This window comes from Oryzias latipes, chromosome 16, assembly GCF_002234675.1.
Source record: "Oryzias latipes chromosome 16, ASM223467v1".
Classification (NCBI taxonomy): domain Eukaryota; kingdom Metazoa; phylum Chordata; class Actinopteri; order Beloniformes; family Adrianichthyidae; genus Oryzias; species Oryzias latipes.
The window spans coordinates 8,008,031-8,035,010 of record NC_019874.2 but is presented as its reverse complement, the minus strand read 5'-3'; the positions used below and the strand labels follow the sequence as shown (position 1 = coordinate 8,035,010).

The window sequence follows — 26,980 nt, the reverse complement described above, 5'->3', positions numbered from 1 at the left end:
TGTAATCAGTGTTGTTTTATATTTTATATACATTTTTATATCAGAAATCCATATTTTGCATATGAAAGTTGGTCATTTTTTTCAATAGCTCCCAAACCACCTGACCCAAAAATATGAAACCCATGCCGAATTGTAGTACTGACCTCCCAACATCAGACACACCTCTTTGTTTTGTAATAAGAGTTGATTTATATTTTATATGAATTTTTATATCAAAAATCCCATAGTTTTTTAGTTGGTCAATTTTTTCAATAGCTCCCAAACCGTACAATCCAAAAATATGAAACCAATGCCGAATTGTAGTACTGACATCCCAACATCAAACACACCTCTTTGTTTTGTAATCAGAGTTGTTTTATATTTTATATAAATGTTTATATCAAAAATCCATATTTTGCATATGAAAGTTGGTCATTTTTTTCAATAGCTCCCAAACCGTACAATCCAAAAATATGAAACCCATGCCAAATTGTAGTACTGACATCCCAACATCAGACACACCTCTTTGTTTTGTAATCAAAGATGTGAAATATTTTATATGAATTTTTATATCAAAAATCCCATAGTTGGCATATGCAAGTTGGTCATTTTTTTCTTTTCTTTTTTTTTTTTTTTTTTTTTTTTTCTTTTTTTAATACTTGTTCTGTCCAACAGCTGAGCAAACAGATTAGAGCTGAAGGCTTTTTGTGTTGGACAGGTTTTACTATCACAAAAAGAGGTTATATAGCTTCAAGAAACTAGAGTGTAGATTTGTATAAACCCCTTTTTGTCGTATTATTTTTTATTTATTTGTTACATTTAGTGTGTGTGGGGAGGGAGAGGGGAAGAATGTGAGGGGAGGGTGGAAGAGAGTAAAAGGAAGAAAGGTGAAAAGGTGGGGGATACAAGCACTGATTTGACTAAGTTATTAATTTAAGCTGTAACAATTATACCAGATCTGCTGGAAAGACGAATGTTACATCAAAGGTGAAAATCTGACACTAAGATGAGCGAGAAAAAAAACTGTCCATCAATACACTGTAGGTAAGGAGGAGGGATGAAGCAGACAGGGAGCAGTGTGGAGTGTGCACGTGCACGTGGGGGTGGAGATACATGCATGCTGCTGACGTGAACCGTGTGTTCATAAAGGGAGCCAGATCCTACCCAGCCAGACCAGCCAGACCAGGAGAGGGGAGGAGAGCCCCCCAGGCCAGAAGCCCCCCCAGCATCCGGACCCAGGCAGCCCGGGAGGGGAGGAGGAGGGGACCGCCCACCCCACCAGCCAGGCACAGAGAGGGCCCCCCTACAGGGGCCCCCCCAATGCCCAGAGGCACAAGCGAACCCAGTGTCCGGCCAGGCCACAAGACAGGAGCGCTTAGCCGTACCAGGCGGCAGCCATGGGGGCCACCGGGCGCCGGACACCGAGACAAAGGCCAGGGATGAAGCCAGGGCCCCCGGAACCCAAGAGCCGGCCACCACCCGACCGGCGCCCCGTCCCCGCAAGCCAGCCCAGGCCCGCGACCTTAGCAACCCAGGGATCGCCACGCACCCACAGCCACAGCCACCCCCCTAAAACCCTACGCACTCCCCCCCCCCCCGCCACAATATCTGACCCCCCCTCCCCAACCCTCTCAGTGCCCTCCCCTCTCTGTGATGGGGAGGGAAAGCCCCAGAGGGTCCCAGCGAGCCAGCCCCCAGGTCGGTCCTACCCATGCACTCACACACACATACTCACAATCATCTGGTTACCCTCCCTACCCCCGCCGCCAAGCAGCAACCCCCCCCCAGCCGGCCGACCCCCAGCGCCGCATGCCCGACCCCTCCCGCAGCCGACAGGACACCCATAAGCCCGGCCGCCCCGAGAGGACCAGGCGGGTGAAGACCGGCCGCCCCCCCCCGACCCCACCCATGTATGGAGGTGTGGGAGTGCTGTGTGTGTGCTGCAGGTAAAATAGGAGGTCACCAGTGTGGGGGGATCTACCGCTGCCAAGCCGCAAAGCCCCCCACTCCGGAGTCCCTCTGTGAGTGGTGTGTATTTGCTGTGTGTGTGCTGCTAGCATGCAGTGTGTGTGTCTACAGAGGAAGTTAAAATTGTGGGGGGGCCAGCGAAAGGTGAGCACGGATGTTTCACCGTGCCCCCCTCCACCAGACCCTCTCCACAAGGCCCTAGATGAATCAGAGTGTCTAATATGCAAGTAAAAAGCGGGGAGGAGGGCGGGTGCCAACGAGAACCCAGAGAGGGGCATCCCCAGTGAGCCCCGCCAGCATACCCCTCCCATCCAGATCCCGGGGCCCTATGTGCCTGTGTGCAATATTTGTTTGGGTGAGAGCGGGGAGGAGCGGGCGGATGGGCACAACCGGGGGAGAAGGCTCCCCCGAGCGACCGGCCCCCCAGCCGGCCGCGGTAGGCGCCCCCCCTCCCAGAGCGGCCGGGCAGCCAGAAACGCCAAGCCAGCCGCAGTCGGAGGCCAGAGCCTCGCGGCGCCGAGAGACAGCCAGCAAGGAAGGGTCCCGGTGCCAGAACGGGGGGGCAGGGGGTCCAGCCCCACCATTCATACCCTGGCCCCCCTAAGGACTAGCACACTGCCCCCCCAGCCCCCCCCCCCCCCAAAAAATAAATAAGTAATAATAATAATAATACTAATAATACTAATAATAATAAAATAATTAATATAATAATAATAATAATAATAATAATGAAATAAACCCACCCAAGTGAACCCATTAACCCCTGCTGTGACTGCGGCGCCGACCCCCGGGGGGCCAGGCCACGCGCCAACTACCGGCCACGGGCGAAACACCGGCCACGGGCAGACGACCCCAGGCCCCAGAGCCCCAAGCCCCCCCCCCAGCCCCCGCCACGGCGACCAGCCACCCAGCACGGCACCCGGCCGCCGTTCCCGGTCAGCCGCACTGCCTACCCTGCGCCCAGCAGGCACCCGCCCAGGAACCCCTGCCAAGTTGCCGGCAGAGTGTGCGCCCCCACCACCACCCCACCCAGGCAACCAGAGCCCCGAACCGGGAGAACGACAGGCCCGGCAGAGCCCACCCCCCCAAACCCACCCCGGCCCACCCAACCAGCCAGGACCCGGCTCAACCTATCACCATCCCACCCCCACTAGGTGATGTGACTAACCAGCTGGAGCCAGGGAGAGTCTGAAGCCGACAGGTTTTTTGTGGAGGACATTATCTCTGAACTAATATGCTCTGACATGAGGTTTCTGTAGTGGTTGATGCTAAGATTATTTTTAGATTTCCAGTTTAGGAGGATAGTTTTCTTTGCTATACATACAGCGGTGAGAACCATATAAGCCTTGTTAGATTCCATGTTGATGTTATTCAGGTCACCTAATAAGCAGAATTTGGGGCAAGCAGGAATCTTATGATTAAACCAGATTGATAAATCCTCACAAACCTTACGCCAAAATGATTGGACAGGTGGACAGACCCACAGGGCATGCAAATAGTCGTCTATGTTGTTACCTATGCACTGTGTGCATGTAGCAGACTGATTGAGACCCATTTTAAATAACCTCTGTCCGGTGTAGTGAGTTCTGTGGAGAATCTTGTATTGAATAAGTTGCAGATTAGGGCTTTTGGTCATATTAAAGGCATTCAAACAGATCTGTAGCCAAAATTGATCACTAGAATTCAATGATAGCTCAGACTCCCATTTTGTCATGGGTAAGTAAATGGTTTCATCTATGTCTGATAACATTTTAAAAATTTTGGAGGTGAGTTTGGGATTTTTAAGGTCCATGAAATGTGTTACTGTAAGGGGAGGGTCTAGGTCTATTTGGGTCAGGCAGTATTTAGTGCTTATAGCTGATTTAAGCTGCTGATATTCTAGAAATTTGTTTATATTAATTCCATAGGTTGAGGATAACGTTAAGAGGGACATAAATTTTCTATTCTGAATTATATGCTGGAACTGCTCGATTCCTTTGTTCTTCCATGAAGCAAAATGAATCATGTTTTTGTTAATCAAAATGTCAGGGTTATTCCAAATGGGGGTAAGTTTACATGGAAATAATGTGAGGTTGTTTTTTTTAAGAAAATCCCACCAGGCTGTTAAGGATGAGCTGATGTTTAAACTTCTGAAGCATTTGTGTTGTTTAATTTTAGAACTGAAGAAAGGTAAATTAGAAATATCTAGGTTATCACAGAGATTTTGTTCAATGTCTAGCCAGGATTCATCCAGCACACCAGGATTCAGCCATTTTTGTACATAACACAATCTGTTCGCGGAGTAGTAGTCCTGGAAGTCTGGAAGGCCTAGTCCTCCTCTATCTTTAGGTTTTTTAATAGTTTTCAAACTAATCCGTGGGGGTTTACCTTCCCAGAGGTATTGGGAAATGAATGAGTCTAATGATTTGAACCAAGTAGTTGGAGGTTTGGAAGGAATCATTGAAAATAGGTAGTTAATTTTTGGGAGAATCATCATTTTTATGGCTGCAACTCTCCCGATTAGAGAAATGGGTAGAGTTTTCCATCTAGTGAGATCAGCCTCGGTTGTTTTAAGTAGTTGGGTGTGGTTTAGCTTGAGTAGATCAGAAAGCCTAGAGGAGATATTTATACCTAAGTACTTTATGTTGCCTGTTTGTATTTTAATAGATGACGGATTTAGATAATTGCAATTAATTGGTAAAATTGTGCTTTTAGACCAGTTTATGGAGTATTCTGAGACTGAGGAAAATCTATTAATTAGGGAGATGATTTGGCAGATGGAAGATTGTGAATTAGGAGTAAATAGTAAAACATCATCTGCATAAAGACTTATTTTGTGTTCTAAATTTTTGGTTTGAATGCCTTCAATGTCTCGACTTTGCCTAATAGCAGCAGCTAGAGGTTCAATAAATTGTGCAAATAAAGACGGAGATAGTGGACAGCCTTGTCTGGTTCCTCTTTGTAAATTAAAGCTTGGAGATGTTTGATCATTTGTTCTGATACGAGCATTAGGAGAGGCATATAGTATTTTAATCCAGTTAATAAATGATTTTCCAAAGCCAAATTTGTTCAGGGTGGCTATTAAAAATTTCCAGTTGACCCGATCAAATGCCTTTTCTGCGTCCAGTGACAAAATGGTTGCTTCTCGGTTGTTGATGGTTGTATAATCTATGAGGTTGATTAATCTGCGCATGTTGGTAGATGAATGTCTACCCTTTATAAAACCTGTTTGGTCAGGATGTATTAGAGAGGGAACTACCTTCTCCAGCCTTCCCGCCAAAGCTTTGCAGATTATTTTAAGATCTGCATTAATCAGCGATATGGGTCGATAGCTGGATGGTGATGTGGGATCTTTCCCAGGTTTCAGAAGTAAGATTATATTAGCAGAATTCATATTTGGAGGTAGATAATTGTTGTCCTTAATTTCTATTGTCATTCTGAGAAAAATGGGAGCTAAGATTTGCCAAAACTCTTTATAAAATTCTGCTGGGAAGCCGTCTGGTCCTGGGGCTTTTTTACTAGGCATGTTGGTTAATGCTTTATGTAGCTCTTCTTTAGTAAAAGGGGACTCCAGGGCTGTGATTTGTTCCTCTGTTGGTCTAGGCAAATCTATGCTATTGAGAAAACTGTTGATGTCATTGTCAGAGGGATTAATTTGGGATGAGTAGAGAGATTGGTAAAAGTTTTTAAAAACTGAATTTATTGCAGCTGGATCATGTGTTGCATTTCCTGTTAGGTCTATGACTGATGAAATAGTTGTCTTCTCTTTGTTTATTTTGAGTTGATTTGCCAAATATTTCCCAGATTTATTACTGTGATCAAACCTCTCCAAGCGTAGTCTCTGTAATAAAAACTGTGTTCTTTGATTAGTTATTTCATTTAATTCGATTCTTACTTTCCTTATTTGTTGTAGAGTTTGTTCATCCGGAGAGTTGCTGTAGGTTTCCTCTAACAGTCTGATTTTTTGCTCTAAATCCACTAGTTTAGAGTTTTCTTTTCTTTTTTTGTGGGATGAGAAGGCGATTTTTTTTCCTCTCATGACTGCTTTCCCGGCCTCCCATAAAAGGCACGAGGAAATACCTGGGTGGTCATTATTTTGAAGATATGAGGACCATTCTTTAGCAAGAAAATCTATAAAGTTAGGGTCTCTGAGCAACGATGTATTGAACCTCCAGCTCCTTAATGAAGGTGGTGATGTTTTGTTTTTAAGAGTCAGGGAAACTGGTGCGTGGTCGCTGATAGTAATGGGGTGGATCTGTGCTTCCGTAGCTATGCTCAACAAGGAGCTGTTAACCAAGAAATAATCTAGCCTGGAGTATGATTGATGAACTGTGGAGAAAAAGGTATAAGTTCTTTTCGTGGGGTGGAATAAACGCCAAACATCACAAAGACCAAAATCCTCCATGTACTGTTTAACAGTGTTTCTGGATTGCCAGATTCTAAGATTTCCTGTGTTATTTAGCCTATCCATCTCTGGATCTAAACACATGTTGAGGTCACCTGCAATGATTAGCGATTTGTCTGTATGTTCAGATAGCGCAGAGAAGAAGGAATGAAAGAATTTAGGGTCATCTACATTGGGGGCGTACACATTAGCTAAACACAGCTGCATATTTTGGGTGGAAAGAGTGACTATTATAAATCTTCCTTCTGGGTCTATGACTGTACTAGTTTCTGTGAATTTAATTTCCCTATTTATCATAATTGTTACTCCTCTCTGTCTAGAATTATAACAGGCTGAATATACGTTGGGAAAATCTGCTGTGGCGAGAATATTCACTGAGGAACTAGACATATGAGTTTCTTGAAGAAACGCAAAATCAGTTTTGAGATCTTTTAATTTGCTCATTACTTTCAGTCTCTTCTCTCTGGTTCCAGCTCCGTGCACATTCCAAGTAACTAACCTTAGGGTGGACATGCTGCTGTTGAGGTGAATGCTAGAAACTGTATGTTGTTGATGGAGGCAAAAATGAGTATATATGTACACATAATTGTGTGCTTGATGTTGCTATGAGGCTTAATGTGTAATGCACAGTGCATGTGATGTAATGCTGGACATCCTGAGTGTCTGAGTGTGTTGTGCAGATCAGTACTATTGTAGAGTGGCTGGGTTATGTGGCAGCTTAGGTGAGGGGGAGGGAATAGTGTGTGAAAAAAGAAAAAAGGGAAAGGAGTGCAGAGGGGGGGATAAATAAGGAAACAGGGAGGGTAGAAACAGAACAAACCTATCATAAACAGGCTTGAAGCTGCTGAGGAGACTGGTGGTGATTTTACCTAAAGTGGAAACCTTTATGCCCCGTGAGTTATGCCCAGTGTGTCACATATAAGCATAAACTAACACCTGTGCAGAGAGTGTAAAGGGTGTGGATACATATCTGGTTTAGAAGAGCCAGGGAGTGACGTTTGGGTCGCGGTGGAGCTGTCCATTCACATAGAGTCGGTCCACAGATATGACAGCGCGGGCCCCTTCGCTCAGAAATTTCTTCCTGATGGGGAACAGGATCCTTCGGCGCTCCAAGATTTCTTTGGGGAACTGATCATCCATCCTGAAGTCGGTTCCCCGGAGCTCCCTGCCACGGCGCCTCACCTCTTCCTTCTCCTTGTGAAGGACAAACTTGGCCACGATGGGTCTGGGCCTGCGGTTCCCAGGTCTCACTGCTCCCATGCGATGCACACGGTGAAAGTTTATGGTTTTAACTTTTTCCTCTGGAAGCTTTAGCTGGCTTTGAATAAAGTTTTTAATTTTTTCCTCGGCCTCTTTGTTTTGTAATCAGTGTTGTTTTATATTTTATATAAATTTTTATATCAGAAATCCATATTTTGCATATGAAAGTTGGTCGTTTTATTCAATAGCTCCCAAACCGTACAATCCAAAAATATGAAACCCATGCCGAATTGTAGTACTGATATATATATATTTTTATATTATATTATTTATATTATATTATTATATTATTTATATTATATCATATTAATATAAAACAACTCTGATTACAAAACAAAGAGGTGTGTCTGATATTGGGAGGTCAGTACTACAATTCGGCATGGGTTTCATATTTTTGGGTCAGGTGGTTTGGGAGCTATTGAAAAAAATGACCAACTTTCATATGCAAATTATTTCACTTTTCTTTTTGCAAATAAGTGTTCATTTGAATTTCTGTTGTAATTTTCGCTTGATTTATTTTATTTGTTTCACTGCTGATCGATCAAACGGGTGTTCGTGTTGGCTGTTAATTGTAAGACTTGCTTTGTGAAATTATGGATTTTTATATAAAAATTCATATAAAATATAAAACAACTCTGATTACAAAACAAAGAGGTGTGTCTGATGTTGGGAGGTCAGTACTACAATTCGGCATGGGTTTCATATTTTTGGATTGTACGGTTTGGAAGCTATTGAATAAAACGACCAACTTTCATATGCAAAATATGGATTTCTGATATAAAAATTTATATAAAATATAAAACAACACTGATTACAAAACAAAGAGGTGTGTCTGATGTTGGGAGGTCAGTACTACAATTCGGCATGGGTTTCATATTTTTGGATTGTACGGTTTGGGAGCTATTGAAAAAAATGACCAACTTTCATATGCAAAATATGGATTTTTGATATAAAAATTTATATAAAATATAAAACAACTCTGATTACAAAACAAAGAGGTGTATCTGAAGTTGGGATGTCAGTACTACAATTCGGCATGGGTTTCATATTTTTGGATTGTACGGTTTGGGAGCTATTGAAAAAATTGACCAACTAAAAAACTATGGGATTTTTGATATAAAAATTCATATAAAATATAAAACAACTCTGATTACAAAACAAAGAGGTGTGTCTGATGTTGGGAGGTCAGTACTACAATTCGGCATGGGTTTCATATTTTTGGATTGTACGGTTTGGGAGCTATTGAATAAAAAGACCAACTTTCATATGCAAAATATGGATTTCTGATATAAAAATTTATATAAAATATAAAACAACACTGATTACAAAACAAAGAGGTGTGTCTGATGTTGGGAGGTCAGTACTACAATTCGGCATGGGTTTCATATTTTTGGATTGTACGGTTTGGGAGCTATTGAAAAAATTGACCAACTAAAAAACTATGGGATTTTTGATATAAAAATTCATATAAAATATAAATCAACTCTTATTACAAAACAAAGAGGTGTGTCTGATGTTGGGAGGTCAGTACTACAATTCGGCATGGGTTTCATATTTTTGGGTCAGGTGGTTTGGGAGCTATTGAAAAAATTTACCAACTTTCATATGCAAAATATGGATTTCTGATATAAAAATTTATATAAAATATAAAACAACTCTGATTACAAAACAAAGAGGTGTGTCTGAAGTTGGGATGTCAGTACTACAATTCGGCATGGGTTTCATATTTTTGGATTGTACGGTTTGGGAGCTATTGAAAAAATTGACCAACTAAAAAACTATGGGATTTTTGATATAAAAATTCATATAAAATATAAATCAACTCTTATTACAAAACAAAGAGGTGTGTCTGATGTTGGGATGTCAGTACTACAATTTGGCATGGGTTTCATATTTTTGGATTGTACGGTTTGGGAACTATTGAAAAAAATGACCAACTTGCATATGCCAACTATGGGATTTTTATATAAAAATTCATATAAAATATTTCACATCTTTGATTACAAAACAAAGAGGTGTGTCTGATGTTGGGATGTCAGTACAAACATACGGCATAGGTTATATATCTTTGGGTGAGGCGTTTTGGGAGCTATTGAAGAAACAATTACATTTTATGTGAACAGCTGTAATTTTAATACAAAAAGTAATGTAAGATTTGCAAAGGAACTAAATTATTAAGACACAAACTGCAAAAATAAGGAAAAAATTTATTAAGACAGAAGACAGAAAATGAACATTTTTTAATGATAATTTATTCATTTTTGCAAGTTACAATCTTCTCCAGCTCATGCATTGTGAATTTGTTGACGGTCCCTAAGAGTCCTCAGTGGAGATCTGCGCTGAATGTCTGTCGAATATCCAACGTAAAACTAACTTCACCGCAGTAGACTGGCGGCAATAATTGGGGAATCCCTTTTAAGTGGAGTGGTGACTGAGGCGCAGGGGGACACCGATGCGCCAGATGCACCGGGTGACACCCCCCCAAAAGCCCGCAGAGGAAGTCGGAACCGGCTCATAAGCCACTCGTTCTCGTTTTCCAGCAAGTCTCCTTGCTGTCTAAAGATACGTTCACTCCGAATTCTTCCATTTGCCACATCTTCTAAGAGGGCAAGATCAGCCATTGTGCGTCATTACGCATTGTGATGGGGCATTTTATTTCCCTCCATTTAATTACATCTGACAAGCTGCAGATGTCGGTAATAATCGACGTGGAAATGGGAAATTGATCAGCGCAAATCTAATTTCTTGTTGCTTTCTGAATGGTTGAGACATACGCCATACATTGTTTTATGAAAAATAAACCAAACTAAAGGCATATGCATGAATACCATTATTCTGTAGCTTATGAAGAAATGTTTTACTATGAAAACAACTTTCCCTACTGGACAATTAATGCATCTCTCTCTATCTATCCATCTGTCTGTCTAATTGCACCTATATCTGCTCCGCCAGACGGACACATTGACGGGAATGTCAGTTTTGTACATTATTTCGTTCTGTTAAATATATTATTTATGAGGATGAATTGCACAACATGCCAATATTGCAGAAAATATTTCACTTTTCTTTTTGCAAATAAGTGTTCATTTGAATTTCTGTTGTAATTTTCGCTTGATTTATTTTATTTGTTTCACTGCTGATCGATCAAACGGGTGTTCGTGTTGGCTGTTAATTGTAAGACTTGCTTTGTGAAGTTTTCATGTTATTTCTGAGAGACAGTATTGTCATTTTCACTTTCACGTGTTTCTTCCATCTGCCGACGGTGTCGCTGTTTCTCATTTCCCCCGTTTTTGTGCGTACGCCTGGGTCAGAGCTTGCGTGGAGGACCGCACATTTTCCCGTCAAGTTTGCTTTTTATAAATCTCAACTATTGCGTAGAGAGTGGCGTACGCCTTCTTTTGTTCGTACGCAACGTTTATAAATGAGGCCCCTGACCTCCATCGTTGTCTGCAGAATGAGCTGAATTAGGAGAGCAGAGCAGCACATGCAGGGTGGGGGCAGAGGCAGTCAGTGGGAATGATGGTTTTCTTCACTAAACAGACGAGTAAAACGATGGGAAGATTTGACAAAAGCCATTTTTTAAACTGAATTTGTTCTGAAAACCCTTAGGATCAGAGTTAACAGTCAATTGAACCAATCCCACAGATGGAGCAGTTCTTCTCTTGTTCTGTGTGCTTGAAGCTGAAGAGTCAAGCTAACGTTTCACATCTTCTGAAAAAGAGCAACAGGTCAGAAGTAAGTTCTAACATGTTCTTACAGCACTAAAGAGAGGACATGGAGGGCCTTTACAAAGGAGAAAATAAATGTTTTGGAGGACGTGGTCCACACGTGGTCCAGAGCTGAAGCGCACAACAAATGAGGGGAGGCTGAAAGCTAAGAAATGTTATGAATGCTGCTCTGTGAGTGGAATGGCATTGAACATGGACAGCAATACAGAAAGTCCTTCATATTAAACACAGATGGGAGTTTAACTGAAACAAAATGTAAAATAAAAGAATATCTTAAGAAAGGACAACGCACAACAAGACAAACCAGGGGGACATTTTGGATGTATATTAGAGGCCGGGAGAAAACTGAACTGAAGCTGTAGACAGGACAGAAGGAAGGAGCAGGACCATCAGGAGACACAGAGGTGACCTTTCCAGGAGAAGCAGCGGCTGATGGGGAACAAAAAGCTCTCCTGAAGCTCACCTGATGGCTGCATAAGACTTTTACAAAGTCCCATGATGCAGCGAGGCTTAAGCATGCCGTGATCCAAGGAAGCAGCAATCCAGACCAACAGAGAAATCCAAAAGTGGGAGGTCAACTGTCAGGAGTTTGGAGAACATGAGGACAAACATTGGCGAAAGAAAGTTCCTGACAGGGACTGTTGGAGTCCAGCCTATTGTTTTGTTTAGTAATGTGCTGCATTTTTCTGGAAATAAGTCAGAATAAATAAGCATTTGTGACACCTCTATTTTTACAGTTTGAGGGGGTTTGGTTTTTTAATATCCAGGTTCTCTCCAAGGAGGGGGGGGGGGGGGGCAGAGGAGCGAATTTGTGAGGAAAATGTATCAAGAAATTTCTATGAAAATTCAGTGAATCCAGAATCAGATTCTCCGTTTAAACCCAACAGCTTCTGTGCAGAAACTTCAGGCATTCTCCATCGTTGTCGGGGTCACACGGCGGTGGGAGTTGCATAGAACATTACATTTTCTAAGTCAACAGTTAGATTTTTTTTTTAAACCTAATACTCAGCCCGTTATTTTTTTGTTGTTTTTTTAAATTACTTTTTCAATTCTTTTCTGTTTACTGCTTGCCGACCGTAGTCATCAGCACAGGGGAGCCACTCCAGGGACGGGCGGCTCGCCTGGTTCCGACCCGCTCCAGGTTCAGACCTGCTCCCAAAAATAAACAGCTGGTTGACAGACAACCTGGAGAGGTTCTGCATGATGAGGCTTTTATTCACTTCCCCCCCAAACATGACTGCCCCTGAATGAGGTGAGAGGTGATGGCAGCTGAGTCACAAACGTAGCCTTGGACCATCCGGTCAGGAGTTTTCCTCGCTCTGAATGAATATCCACTTTATTATTGGAATATTACCCCAAAACTGCAGCAAAATAACTTTAGAAATACCAAAACCACCAGGATTTTTTTGGGAGGGGGGGCCTCTGGCGTCAGATTGTTCTGTTGCTGCTCATGAGTGATGGGACCCCTGACCAAACCGCCTCCTGAAGTTGCCATAAGGATTCTGACAGACAGGCTGTTTTGAGTGTTTTGGAGCGGCACTCACAGAAAGTGCTTTTGTTTCCTCAAAGAACATTGGAAGTGCGTTCTGACAGTCACTTCATAACAAGCAAACAATGACAGGCGAAGGACAAATCCAAACAGGATTCCAGTCATCATCTCACATAAATGCACCAGAGCAACATTGGAGGTGGTGACTTCCTCCATCTCCTCCTCCTCCTCACTTTAGTTCCTTTGGTTTTAGCATGAAGCAGAAACAGACAATAACAGCAGGCTTTTAACACATAAGCAGCTAAAGTGCAATGCCTGGGTTTCACTAAAACACAATAGAGATAAAAGCCAGCACGATTTCAGGTGCACAAATGATTTATTATCTTTAATTGTCAAATGCATTATGGAGGAAGACAGCAGAGAGAGTCAGGTGGAAAACTGAGGCTAAATCTAAAGCCTCTTTGATCGCGTCCATGACAGTCTGCGGAATCAAACCAGTGGATGTTCTTTACTGAAACATGAAGAAGGGTGCATGATTCATGTTATGAATGTGCACTCTTGTCCTCTGGTTCCTGTCCAGGTTCTGCTTTGACCCGACACCCCTCTGCGTCCAACACTTTGATGATGCTGGTTTTTTAGTTTTCCAGGCCACACAGACATGTTTCATTTGTGCTAAACTGAGATCACAGGAGACCGCTCGAAAACCCATGAAGAATTAGCGCTCATCAAACAGTTATGTAAGAGTCAAGAAATACAGAATGTTTTCAGTCAGAGAACAAATGCAGAGCTGATATGCAACACGTCATCCTGCCAGTTTGCATCAGTGACAGGAGAGAAAACCTTCTTTCTGCACTGAGGAGAATTCTCTTTTCCTTGTGATTGTCAGGATTATCTGCAGTTTTCCACACTGGTTTGTGTTTTCCATGAGCCTCCATGAGTAAAGCTCAGGCCTCAAAGAGCAAAAGCGTTCACATGGAATGGGCCTCAGACATGAGTGGGATGTTTTGTTAGAGAAACAAGCTGCTGGCCGTCATTTCCTCACAGTGAAGATGCTGTTTTCCTTCAAACTGATGTCGTTTTCCATGCAGAAACACATACAGAACCTCAGTTGGGTTGAGAGTGGTCACAGCTGAAGTGTAGTGATGCAAGCCGCCGCAACGTCTACTCCTGTGTGCAGGTGGCTGGAGCGGGTGGAGCTCATGGGCGCAATGCAGCAGCGAGTGCGGAGGCGGGATCCAAACGAGGACTCGGACCTGTCAGTCACCTCCAGACGAGGGGTTTCTGTGTGAGGGCGTCGTGGAGGAGGGCCGGCCCTGCAACTCACACTCCTGCTCGGGTGAGCCTTCCACCTTCACCGCCCTGCATCTGCAGGGCTTCTTTCTTGTGGATCTGCTGTGGTTCAGCGGCCTGCCCAGGCTCCCTGATGACCATGCATTTACAGTTAAAAGCATCTTGAGTTTGGGACATATTTTTGGGAGGACCACAGCCTCCGGCGGCGATGCAGGTCTGACCTTAAGGGTCCTGACAGAGGAGGCATGTGAAAACAGTGAAGCACAAGGAGAAAGGCGCAGCTGCACACAACACAAATCACAGCTTTGATCCATGCTGCTCTGTTTGAATAGTTCCGCTTCACATACAAAATGTTCATGGAGATCTGGTTCTCCCCTCCCCACCCCCTCCTCAGGCAAAGGTCTCCATCTGTCTCGCAGTCAGTCGCTCCGCTCGGTGGACAGCCTTAAGCGGGATGATGTGGAAAAGCCCCGCAGCGGACAGAAGAGCCCTCAGACAGGTGAGATGCCTCATGCATCTTTTGGGGAAGGGTGGTGGTGGTGTGTGTGTGTGGGGGGGGTCATTTAAAGAAATTTGTCGACAGGTTCCGGCCTGAGTCAAAACTGACACAGAGATGATCTCTGTGAGGAGCTGCTGGTCACGAACCCACAGCTCTGCACCTGTGTGCAGACAAACATGTAACTCTGAATCATCTGGTCATTTTTTTGTTTGCCATAAGTTGGGAGAAGCAAATGTGGACAACAGTAGTGTCCTTCAGTTGCAGAAATAGGTCATCTAATTTGATTTGTCTTCAGTTTCGGTCACAATCCGGCCTGCTTCTCCTGTTCAACAGTTCAGGTTTTCCAATTCTTCCCATCAAAGTTCAATAACTCTCATTTCTCTGAAGCTATTCTGCAGCGGATCTGCTTCCATTGTTCTGTTTCATGACCCAGTTTCAGCCAGTCCAGGTGCACAGATGGCAGGATCCAAAATTCCACACATAGGTCATGTGTGTAATCACGCCTTGTGGCTTTCAAACAAGCCCAAACCATTATCACACACTGCCATGCTTGACAGTGGGATGGATTTTTGTTTTACAAATTCAAAGCCACGGCTGTCGTTGGTCATAAAGTCATCCACTTTGGTCTCACGTGTCCACATGACATAGAACACAAGTCTATGTCATATGTCATATGGACATTTTGCACATATTGCACCGCTAGAAATTGGTCATACATGAATACAAATAAAAAAAGTTGCTGCTATTTATATGCAATTCATTAGTGATTTGTGCATCAATTACATTATTTGAATGTGACGTGCGCCGTATATGCGATAGAAAAGTTATACATCGGGTGTACCTGCATGAAAAGTCTATTAGACATTCGTGGAACGGTCGTAGAAAGAAAGAACTTTGCAAATGTAACGCACAATTGTGTAAGATTTATGTAATAATTACGTATAAACTACATAAAATATGCATAAACTGAGTTATTCTCAACTGACGCATTGGCCGAAACCCTCGACGGACAAGTTTCTTAAGACCGCTGAGACTAAAGCTTTTTCAAAAAATGTTCCAAACAGTTTGCCGTTTACTTTTTTAAAAGGCTGGTCATTATTATTTCTTCTACTCAGAATAATGAATTACTGGTGAAAATATTGTAAGGTGCTCCTTCATTCCTTTGTCCCCCCCCCTCTCCTTTCAAAGACATGGCTGCCTTTTTATCTGCCTGTTGGTTTTCTGAAAACCCTCAGTGAAAATGGATTCTGGGTGAGCAGCATTCCCGTCTGCTGGACATAAGACATCAAAAATGAGTTTATCAGCCGACAGGCAGAACCATTTTTGGTGCAACTTGCAGGTTTCGAACCCTGCTCCCTGCCACAGAAGCCATTTCTGTGTCAGAAAGCAAGGGGGGGCAGTCACTGGACTTGGAAGGAGCGTATGCTGGCACTGACGACGGCGGAAGACAGATTTAACCTTTGACTCCTCGGCCCTCGTCTTTGTGACCACAGAGGCAGCATGCTGCATGATGAGTCATCGCCTTTTCCTGTCCTTTTCTTCCCCACCCCCCGCCCCTTGCCCCCCTGTTCCCCAGTAGAGTCAGTTTCAGGTGAGGAGTGGACAGCGTGGAGCGACTGCTCTGCCACATGTGGGGAGGGCTGGCAGAGCCGCACGCGGTTTTGCGTGTCCTCCTCCTACAGCACGCAGTGCAGTGGGCCGCTGCGAGAGCAGAGACCCTGCAACAATTCTTCTGTTTGTCCAGGTAAGCCTCCCACCCCCACCCCAACCCCCACCCATCTTCTTCTGGTGTATTCCTAACACCCTCCTGAATGCAGCCCCGCCCACTCCAGCTGTTGCCTGCCCACTGTAGGCAAAAAGCTAACATGGTGACCCCTTTGGGTGATTTTTTACTATCTCACAGCAGGTGACTTAAATGTTTGCGTCGTAGCAAAGTGTTGCTGCTGAAAAACTGGATTAACTTTTATAGCCCTGAATCCAACAACAGTGCAACAGAGTACAGACCCCCCCCCCCCCCCCCCCCCCCCCCCTGAAATGATGGAGAGTTTGGGAGACTTGGTATGTAAGAGTCGTGTTGTGATCACAGTGCATGGCGCGTGGGACGACTGGACGCCTTGGAGCTTGTGTTCGTCCACCTGTGGCCAGGGTCAAAGGTACCGCACGCGAACCTGCACCCCCCCGCAGTTTGGTGGGGACCCCTGTGAAGGACCAAATAAGCAGAACAAGTTCTGCAACATAGCTGTCTGTCCAGGTAAGCACAGCAGACACCATAGGTGCACAAACAAACCATAATTGACGAAACCATAAAATGCAGAAATACTGTTTAGAAATACAGTTTATGGTTTCATCCATTCACATGAAGTCCTACCTGCAGCGCTCGGACTGGTACACGTGTCATCTTCAAAGGCAGCAACCATCCTTTCACTAATCAAGTGTTCTTTACAAGATCAACTTTTACAATTGAAGCAATCAATTTTTGACTTGATTAACTTTTTAATAATATAACTTAGTATTTGTTGTTACCAACCAGCCTGGAATGACATCACTTGACCATATGTTGTGCAGTTATGGTCCGTAGGTCTGCTTGGCAGCGCAGACAGTGCACCGTGTGTGTTAGCACCTAATTTCTCCTGAAGGGTCCAACATGTCGTCTACCCCATGAAGTCAACCATGAAAATACACCTATTCTCACAAACCTGTCTAGGTTTTCTGTGCCTGGACATTCTGCGCTTCATATATTTGGAACGATCAGCTCTTCAGTTTTGTGTTCATTTCAGTATTTTTAACTGTCCCTGGATTCTTTAAATTGATATATGTACACCACAGATTTGACTCTTTGTCATTCAGTTTATTTTATGTAGCAAAAGAAAAACAAACCAACCCACAAAAACAAAAAGGACATAAATTCTCAGCCACCCTAAACCAATCTTTAAAGTTCCTGTGTGTCTTCCCTGCAGAGTTCACAGTCACTCCAACTCCTGATATGCTTGCATCCATAACGAAAAGAAACCCAAAAAGTCGTTTGTTCAGGCGAGTCAAACTGAAAGAAATTCCCAAAACGGAATCCGATGCGTTGGGCGATAGATGTGCCTCTTTATCTCGTAGACTCCCTGAAGTGCTCCTCCATCTCTTCCCTTGGTCCCATTTATCAAATCAGTCCCCGTTACATCAGTCACATGACTCACTGCTGACGTGTCATTCATACAGCGGGGGGGGAAATACAAAAAACATGTATGATGAGACACAAAGCTAATGTGAATCACGTTTCCATGAGGAAATGGGGCTTGACATTTTACACGAGTTTGACACAGAATTTATCATGTCAACTTTTTGTTAAAGGTTTTGCGGCAACACATTCTGCAGTCATTTGCTGACTGCTGAAATACATCACAATCCTGATGTTCTGATATGAAAAGAACTGCATCATTAAAGAGAAGAAAGCTAATGAAGCTGCAATGAATCCGAGTCAAACTGGATCTGAATACTGAGATCCCAATGTGTTTAACTCACATGATAACATCAAACATGAAAGCGAGAACACTGTCATCCCCAGCAGGGTTCCTCTGGTTCTGCCCCTTCAGGACATGCGAGGCAGACCTTACAAATCTAGGATACTGTGTGTCTTAATGTGTGAATAAAGGCAGATGCATCCTGTCTCAAAAACAATGCAGGAGGGCTAGAAAGTGGAAGTTGACTGAGCGGCTGCTGCCTGGAAGAAAGCCAGTAACAGCTCAGTTAGCTTAGCTGTGTGTAATCTGACCAGAAGCTGAAACTTCAGGTTTGTGCTGACAGAACTGCATAAGGAAAGAGGCAAAGCGTTTTTTTTTCTTCAGAATCCAAATCAGATCAGCCACACTTCCCTTTTCCATGAGGACAAAGCATTAGTCAGAGCTTAAAAGGTTAAACATACACACATTGATGTTTCTGCAGCTGCAAACTATGTTTGCACTTTTTCTTTTTTTTGGCTTTCTCCAAAATGTATTTGCACTTGCAATGTTTGTATGTTGTAACAGCACAATCCTGATGTTTTAATCTGAAAAGAACTGCATCATAGAAAAGAAGAAAGCTGATGAAGCTGCAATGAATCAGACTCCACTTATCATGGATCTAAATGTTGAGATTCCAATGTGTTTAACTCACACGTTAACCTCAGTTAGTGTTATCTGACTTCCAACACTCCAGGAGGCCACGTTGAAGTTTGTGTTGTCTCTGTGGTTTCTGTGCCACCAGTGGATGGAAAATGGAACGAATGGGCCCCCTGGAGCTTCTGCTCCACTACGTGTTCCAATGGGACCATGAAGAGGACCCGGCAGTGCAACCCTCCCTCGTACGGAGGCTCTGAGTGCAAAGGGGAGTGGCAGGAGACCATCCACTGCGATCTCGGGGAGTGTCCAGGTACAAGAACCGTGGTTACCTTCTGCATGTCAGACATCAAGAAAGCCCAGACTTTGTGGTGCATTGGACACTACACAGGCTTGATTCCTGGGAGGTCATTAGCTTGACCCCTGACCTGACCCCAACACCAGCTCAGAAACGTCAGACAAAAAATTACTGTCAGTATTTTACCAAGACAAGAAGAAATACATGAAAAAGCGGACAGCTGAACATTTATGACTAACACTAGGCTGTCTTACAGACAGCAAACAATTCTGTTAAATGTTTGTTTTGGACATTTGTTGTTTGTCTTCAGTTTGGAAGGACCTGTGTGGTTGTATGTCTGATTTATCAAGTGACCTGTTTGTTTGTTTGTTTGTTGCATTTGCTTCTCAGTGGACGGCAAATGGCAGCCTTGGTCCTTGTGGTCAAGTTGCACCAAAACGTGTGGTGGGGGGAGGCAGCAGAGAAACAGGATCTGCTTCGGCCCCTTCTTTGGAGGACAGCCGTGTCCCGGAGAACGAGAAGAGGTCCGCCCCTGTAACGAAAAGAGGTGTCCAGGTGTGTGGATGCAGCCACAGTAGGCGGTGTTGCGTCAGACAGAAAACCCTCATGCTTTTTGCTGCACTTCCCCTTCTTGTGGGCAGAACCCCATGAAATCTGCGGTGAAGATAATTTTTCCAACGTTGTGTGGAAGATGACCCCTGCAGGGGAAACCGCAGCAGTCCGCTGTCCCCCCAATGCCGTGGGTGAGTGCCCACTGCACACAGAAGAATCAGACACAGCCAGCATGGCTCTGGTAAAACATGGTCATCTGCCCCCCCCCCCAGGTCTCATCCTCCGCCGCTGCACCCTGGATGATGAGGGCATTGCCTACTGGGAGAATCCAACATATATGAAGTGCATCTCTAATGACTATCGCAGTATACAAACTTTGGTGAGCTCTACTTTTAGATCCTGCTGCAAAGATTTGACTGCTCTTTAAAATTACCTTTAACAGGGCAGAGTCTTCATTTATTGTAGAACCATAGTTTTTAGCCTGCTGGTTGTATTTTGCCAATACCCTTCAAAAAAGTCCTTCAACACAAAGAAAGCCCCATAGTTCTAGATGACAAAGTGCGTTGTTGTGTTTCTCCGTCAGACTCGAGAACATCTGTCCAAAGCGCAGCGCGGCCTGGCAGGAGATGGAGTTTCAGAGGTCATGACCAAGCTGAAGGTCATCTCCAGCGACGGAACCAGCTACAGCGGGGATTTGCTGGCCATCTTAGACGTGCTGAAGAACATGACAGAGATCTTCAGGAGGGCGTACTACAGCCTCAGCAGTGCAGACATGAGGGTACGCCGTTTTGTGGATGAAGCACTAGTGGAGCCAATATTGAACGCACTTTCTACACCTTATTTAGATTTCTCTCTGAAAATGTTAATTTAGACACAAGAGTTTAACTCTCTACAACTTGGGACATAGACGTTAGTTCTTTCAAACTTCTTATAAAGTGAACACCTTTTTCTACGGAGGATTACCGGTACTCTGATGTTTGTCCAGTATTTTAGAAAATATGGCCAAGACTTTGTGACCATCTTGATGGTGGACAACATTTTCACTGAAGTCACATGGTTTGGTCTGAACAGCTGGTTAAACCTAGGAAGGTGGACTGTAGAATGTCTTTGGTTGATTTCTGTACGTGAAGGCAGACCTTGGCCTTGTTAGGGCCGTGTCACACAGCCGCTACGTGCATTTTAACATACCGTGTCACAGAAATGAAATCTTCTCTTTTTTTTCCCCCAGAACTTTGTGCAGTCAGTCAGCAATCTGCTGATGGAGGAGAACAGGGAGAGGTGGGAAGAGGCACAGCTGGTTAGTATCACTGCTTCTGTAACCATCTTCTTCATCTTTCATTACTAGCTGGAATCAGCTGTTTGTGCGGTGAGGACAGGGTTGCTGAGGGACACATCGTTGGAAAGGGTTTATTTCAAGCAAGCAAAGCAAAAAAATCAAAAGAAAACAAACAAATAACTAAACATACATTAAACTTATCAAGTCATACATTAATTACAATATAAAATAAAAATGAAGAAATGCACACACATGTTTATCCTGGATAAAAACAAAAAAATTCACATCTAAATGCATATGTAAATAATTATAATTATAAAGAGACATCTTTACACTCACACATACAGAAGTGTGTGAATGTGTGTGTGCATGGGTGAATGGGACTGTGACTGTAAAGCGCTTTGGGCCTTCGAAGGAGGGTAGAAAGCGCTATATAAGTATACGCCATTTACTATTTAGAACATGATACATGGAATCCATTAAATATGAAGTTTGTCAAACAGAGTTTGATTAATTGCTTGAAAAGAAAAAAGTGAATTTAAGCAATTTGTTTTTATGATTTACTTAACTTTCTTTTGTTTATTTTACATAGTTAATATAGTTCTTTGCATCTATTTAGAATTCTTAATACTTTATCAGTCCCGGTGCAGCCCCTCTGGCTGTTGTTCTTGTTTAGATTATTGTGATGCGGTAGCGGAACAGCAGCTAAAATCAAACTAGCAGACGAGTGAGCAGCTGAAACCACCACGCCTCCATCCACTGCACCTGTTCACACCTCCCAGGTGTGTGTCACTGCAGGTAGGGGGGCAGCAGCAGATGATGTAGCTCTTTTCAGAGACATTTCCTGCACTGTATGAATCCTGATTTTAGAAAAGAAGCATCCATGCTGCCGTCGCTGATCATATTCGTGGCATTAAACCCAGGAAATGAAGCAAAGTGAGAGCGTTTCCAGGTTTGTTTTAATCGCAGCTTTTTCCTGTTTTGTTTTTTAAATGTTGTGTTTTCTAACACCAGACTGCTCCTTCATTTCTCTAGGGGTAAAATCAATCTCACTTTTAATGTGGTTGAGATTAAAAGTGCAGGTATAATGTTAGAAAGCCCTGCTTTCTGTGATGAGGGTCAAAATGGATCAGGAAAGGCGAGTTTTCTCCTGAGGCCACAGAGCCGGACAGCAGCTGATCGTATCTCGGCCACAGCTCTGGCTGATTGACTTAGTCCTGGTGAAGTATGAGGAAGGCCTACAGCTTGTTGCTATTAAGTTCTGAAGCTTCAACATACTGAGCAGAAAACATGTTTGTATTACATCATCTTCTGTAAACGATTCTGTCTTTGTCAAATCAGAGGTTATGGTAAAATATGCAAAAATGACAGAGGTATGTTCAGCTGTCTGTTTGTGCTAAAACTCTTCAAACTTCAGCTTCTTAAGTCTTGATTTTCTTTGGCAGTTCTATGAGTTGCATCAGCTAAATGGGTCAGCTGTCACATGATCTTTCCAGAAGTACGTCAAGTCTCCCTCCACCCAAAGGGGCCTCCTCCTGCCAGCTCTGATTGGAGGATTGTGTCCATGTGGACTTTAAGGAAGTGCAGTTCTTGACAGGAGCAGGTGTTTGAACACAAGACCAGAGCCTGGTTCCTCTGTGGAGAGAACAGTTAGTCGATACCACACTGGGCTGCAGAGGAACTAACTGTGATGTGATGTTGACGTTCACCCAAGGTTTCTGCCCACTTGTGTGACTCTATATTAAGACACGCACACCCATTGTTTGCATGTTCAGTTTTGCGGCCGAAAAAGTATTAGTGTTAAAAAAGATGAAAGAAAGTGCCAAGTTTTGCTGCAGCGAAGCAGTGACCGGTGATAATGGTCATCACCTGATCAACACGTGAGCGTCAACATTTGAAATTCCTAAAAAGATCTTGTGATGCTTGCATTACCACTTGTGAAAAGATGTTGGATGAAAACAGAAGAAAGTTCAAAAGTTAGCGTTGTTTGTGACTGAGAGGAAAACGAGTGATTCCATCCCTCCATCGACAACCACGCTGGTCCATAATGAGGTTCTTGTGGTTCTGTGTTTTCTCAGCTGGGGCCCAGCATCAAAGAGCTGTTCCGGCTGCTGGAGGACTTTGTGGATGTCATTGGCCTCAGGATGAAAGACTTCCAAGACATGTATGAAGTCACCGATAACCTGGGTCAGTCTTATCTTTATCCCTCAGCGCTGTCTGTTCTTAAAACGTTTCACACATTTTCCCTCTTTTTCAGTTTTTATTCATTTCAGCAACTTTCATTCCTCCACCTTTTTTGTTTCCTTGCAAATGATAAAAAAAATAAACTATGGTGGTCATCAAGGGGTCTTTGCTCTGTGGGTAAGCAAATGATCCCTGGGGAGGGTAACCCCCCCCCCCACCCCCCCCCACCCCCAAACACAAACCAAACAAAAGCAGAATGCAGGGAAAACATTTCTGATGAGAAGCACAACTTTAACAAAAAAAAGAAAAATAACAGGAAAAATCCAAAGAACTAGAAGATGAAATGCATAGAAATATTAGAAAAGAAAGAAAACAATGATGAGCAGATCAGACAGCTGACGTGGTTATAAGAGCTGAACACAAACATTCAAACTAAGCATTGTGATCATGTGAGGAAACTAAACTGATTTAGTTTCTGATGCTTCTCTTTTCCTTAAACCATAAAAATACATCAGTTTATAGGAAAATGTCTCTTCACTTCTTCACTATTGAGTCGTGATAAGAGGAGGACCATTTTTTTTCACAGAAATATTCAGTATTTTACTGAGTTGTTCAGCTCCATAAATAAGTGAATCCTGGTTTGTTTTATGTTGCCTGAGGTTCAATTCCGTTTAATTCAGTTTGATTCATAGAGCCCAATGTCACAACACAGTTCACACCAAAAATTGCACAAAAACACAGAATCTGTCATAAAATATGAACAATAGCTGATTGCTAAACTTAACTAGACAGACCCTGGACATCCCCGCCCTTAGACCCTCCTTCTATGTGTTCAGGTTGGCTCTGAAAAGAACTCAAGCAGCTGACATGCTGATTTTTCCCTTTCCCTTTAGGAGTCGTTATCGGTCCACCTTAAGATGCAACTCGTTCAAATACTGGTGCTAGTGATGCTTAAAGCTAGTAACTGAAAAAGTACAACAGAGTTCTAAAAAAAACATTTAAATGTTTAGTTTAAGGTTGTTCACTCTCTTAATGTTGATTCAACCTTTTCATGTTGTGGCGGTAGCCTGTATAGTCTAATACCACCCAGTGGTGCAGCGACGTGTGCCTCACCTGCCTCCCCTAGCTGCACTACACTGAGAAAGTTTCTGCGGTTTCCTGCCTGCCCTCAAATGTGTTAATATGTTTTCTTTTGCAAACATCAGACTTCCTTTGCTGTTCGTGGGATTTTGATGCAAATCTGAAAACAGAATCTTGACTAAACCAAAGCAGTTTCTCATTTCTCTGTAATGGAGGCTTTCACTCGTGTTTTTCTATCTTGTTTGGTCAGCTTGGTATGGAACCAAAACTGTGAAAAATATTCCAAGATGAAAACAAACCAACTCTGGTCAAATTACAAACTGAAATTAACAACAAAGTGAACGGAGTCTCAGACAACAGGCGGTCAGTACTTTACAGGTGTGTAACTTTGAGTAAATGGTCCATTTGTCTGTTTATTTCAGTTTTGAGCATTCACAAACGGCCTGTGATGGGTCACGCTGACATCACCTTCCCTATGAAAGGCTGGAGGGGCAACGTGGACTGGGCCCGCAGCTCTGAGGACAGAGCCAACATCCCAAAGAACATCCTGTCCACAGGAAAGCCGGGTAAGAGGCAGAGTCGGAACGTAATCCTCTGTTCTGCTGCAGGTCTCGTTTCAGACGCCAGGACTGGGCGGGGCGCTTTTTCTGGATGCTTTCAGATAAAGACATAAAACAAAAGAGAAACAGCCTTTTTGATTTGTAAAACAGTATTCACGGTCATTAATCTGCAGAGCCGAGCCTCCTGCTCAGATAAACACTTCTATTTAATGTTGCGTGTGAAACCTGCTGGCAGACACCAACACTGGGTTTCAATCACCTGCAGTTTTGCTGCTGTACCACAGAATGACATTCAGATTATCACGAGGATGTTCTATACTAAACTAATTGGCTATAAAAAAATATGGGTGTCACTGAACAGCATAGAAGCTAACCCAAATACTATTTTACTTTCTGAATGTAAAATGAATACTTCCATTTTTACCTGCTTCTCGTTTATATTTTTGTCAATTTCCATGCGGGAACCTCCCAAATGGATAAATAAAGTTGTCTATCTATATGTAAACATTTAGTCATTTTTACTGTCGCTTTGATTGATCACAGATTATGTTTTATTTATAACTTTAAAAGTCAGTTTTCTGTTCACTGATTCTCCTGTGATGATGTTCAAAATAATTTATTAATTTATGTGGAACTCTGATTTCCTGATGAAGAGCAGGTTCCCTTTGGTGCCATTACTGCTTAATGGAGGTGGGGGGGTGGGGGGTTCTGCTTCAAGTCTGTAATGTGGAAACTTCTGCTGCCGGTCTGACTTAGGCTTTATCTTGATTTTTAGTCTTACTTTGACTACAAAATTGTGCAAACTGGATTGGTGGAAACACGACAATTAAAAAAAAAACTCACATTTATCAAAAACAAGTTTTTACACTTAGAGGTGGATTTTGAGGCGTATTGAAAGTGCCACAGAGGACAGAGGCATCCGACAATTCAGAATCAATGAGATCAGCGGAAACAGCTTTGTTTTGCATTTTACCAGGAGTTGAGAAAAACTACGACACGCAGATTCACATCGGATTGTTTTTTCTGTTAAGTTAAAGCTTTTTATTAAAGTGGAGGGAAAATGTTTGGTGACGCGAAAAAAATGAAGCCGCAACCTATGCCGTTGTTTTGCATTGTCTATTTTTATTCATAGAAATAAATTAGAGGAAGGGAATAAAAAGTTTACTTCTTATGAGTTAAGAAACATGATTAACTATGGGCGGATAATGGTGGTTACATAGAAACTGATGGCGTAAATATAACGAAAAATAGCAGTCAACAGAAATACACAGGCTAAGCTCTCCTCTCCTCCTCCTTCCAGGGTGCAGGTGAGCTGGTGATTATCCAACCTTTCACCCAGGTGTCGCTAATTCACAAACCAAACAAAGTGAAACATGCAAAACTACCAAAGAAATGTGCAGAGAACCTATATTTTGCTTTCCACAATGCTGACTCGGCAAGTTTGTTGAGTCTGTTCTGTTTCTACAGTCCAGAGCACTGAGCTGCATTCTTTCTCTAAGAAAAGCTCACAGATAAAAGTTGACTATCTGCTTTAAGATGGCCGCAGTATTTGGTTTACATTACAATCCTAAAATGTTCTGAGAGACGTTTAGTAAAAAAAAAAGCAAAAAGACACGTTTCTTGACAATTGAAACTTAACTTCTTCAGACCTGAGCTCTTGTTTGATATAACTTTTTTATTTCTTTCTGACCACACCACAGTTAAGCAAAATGAACTAGTATGGTAATATAACCCAAAATGTGATGCCCTTACTGGTGGAGGTCAGGTCTTAACAGGTTATCTTGCTCTCAGTGGCATGAAGTCTACAGTCGTTCACAAAACCAAAAAAGCAATGAAAACATTAGAGACACATCAACACTTTAAAAGAAGAAGCTCATTTTAATGAGAAGGCTATATGTAAAAAAAAGGTCCGGGCCCTAAACACTTCTACCTCGATGTCAGTGTGGAATGACACAGTTCACCGGGGGGGGGGCTCTGCAGTCAGAACACACCCTGCGGTCAGATCCAGACTGGCTACTTCTCCTGGTCCCCTTCACCTCTTCAGGTTCCCGGTCATTGACCGCGTAAGTGAGAAAATCCTCCAGTCGTCGTTTTCAAGTGTTCCCCCCCAAAAATGAAAAAAGTAGAGGTGATGGTGACCTTGACTTTGAGGGAAGACTGAGAAAATAGCCAGCATGCTGCCTACAAGCTGATGGGCCACTGGCGGTCCAACACCCGCCTGTCACCTCCGGCGGGGACAAATCAAGACTCCAGAGAATGAAATCCAAACACGATTCTAAACGAGCCCAGAGTCAAGAGTTAGCCAGAATATCTAGTACCTCTTAACCGACCTCATGCATGGCACAGCACTC

The 26,980-nt window shown here is 43.1% G+C and overlaps 1 protein-coding gene across 7 annotated transcripts in view; it reads left to right on the top strand.

The window, feature by feature from the left end:
* adgrb1 (adhesion G protein-coupled receptor B1) overlaps window positions 1-26,980 on the top strand; it is a 186,575-nt gene that overhangs the window by 92,627 nt on the left and 66,968 nt on the right. For 6 of the 7 annotated variants that reach the window (XM_023963834.1, XM_023963831.1, XM_023963832.1 and 3 more), the window contains exons 3-14: window positions 13,986-14,144; window positions 14,493-14,597; window positions 16,174-16,341; window positions 16,684-16,848; window positions 18,828-18,992; window positions 19,368-19,532; window positions 19,619-19,720; window positions 19,802-19,908; window positions 20,113-20,307; window positions 20,758-20,826; window positions 22,884-22,992; window positions 24,492-24,635. In XM_023963834.1, coding sequence (XP_023819602.1) covers window positions 13,986-14,144; window positions 14,493-14,597; window positions 16,174-16,341; window positions 16,684-16,848; window positions 18,828-18,992; window positions 19,368-19,532; window positions 19,619-19,720; window positions 19,802-19,908; window positions 20,113-20,307; window positions 20,758-20,826; window positions 22,884-22,992; window positions 24,492-24,635 — 1,653 coding nt within the window. The remainder of the gene's footprint in view (window positions 1-13,985; window positions 14,145-14,492; window positions 14,598-16,173; window positions 16,342-16,683; window positions 16,849-18,827; window positions 18,993-19,367; window positions 19,533-19,618; window positions 19,721-19,801; window positions 19,909-20,112; window positions 20,308-20,757; window positions 20,827-22,883; window positions 22,993-24,491; window positions 24,636-26,980) is intronic. The other variant, XM_023963830.1, reaches the window with a different exon arrangement.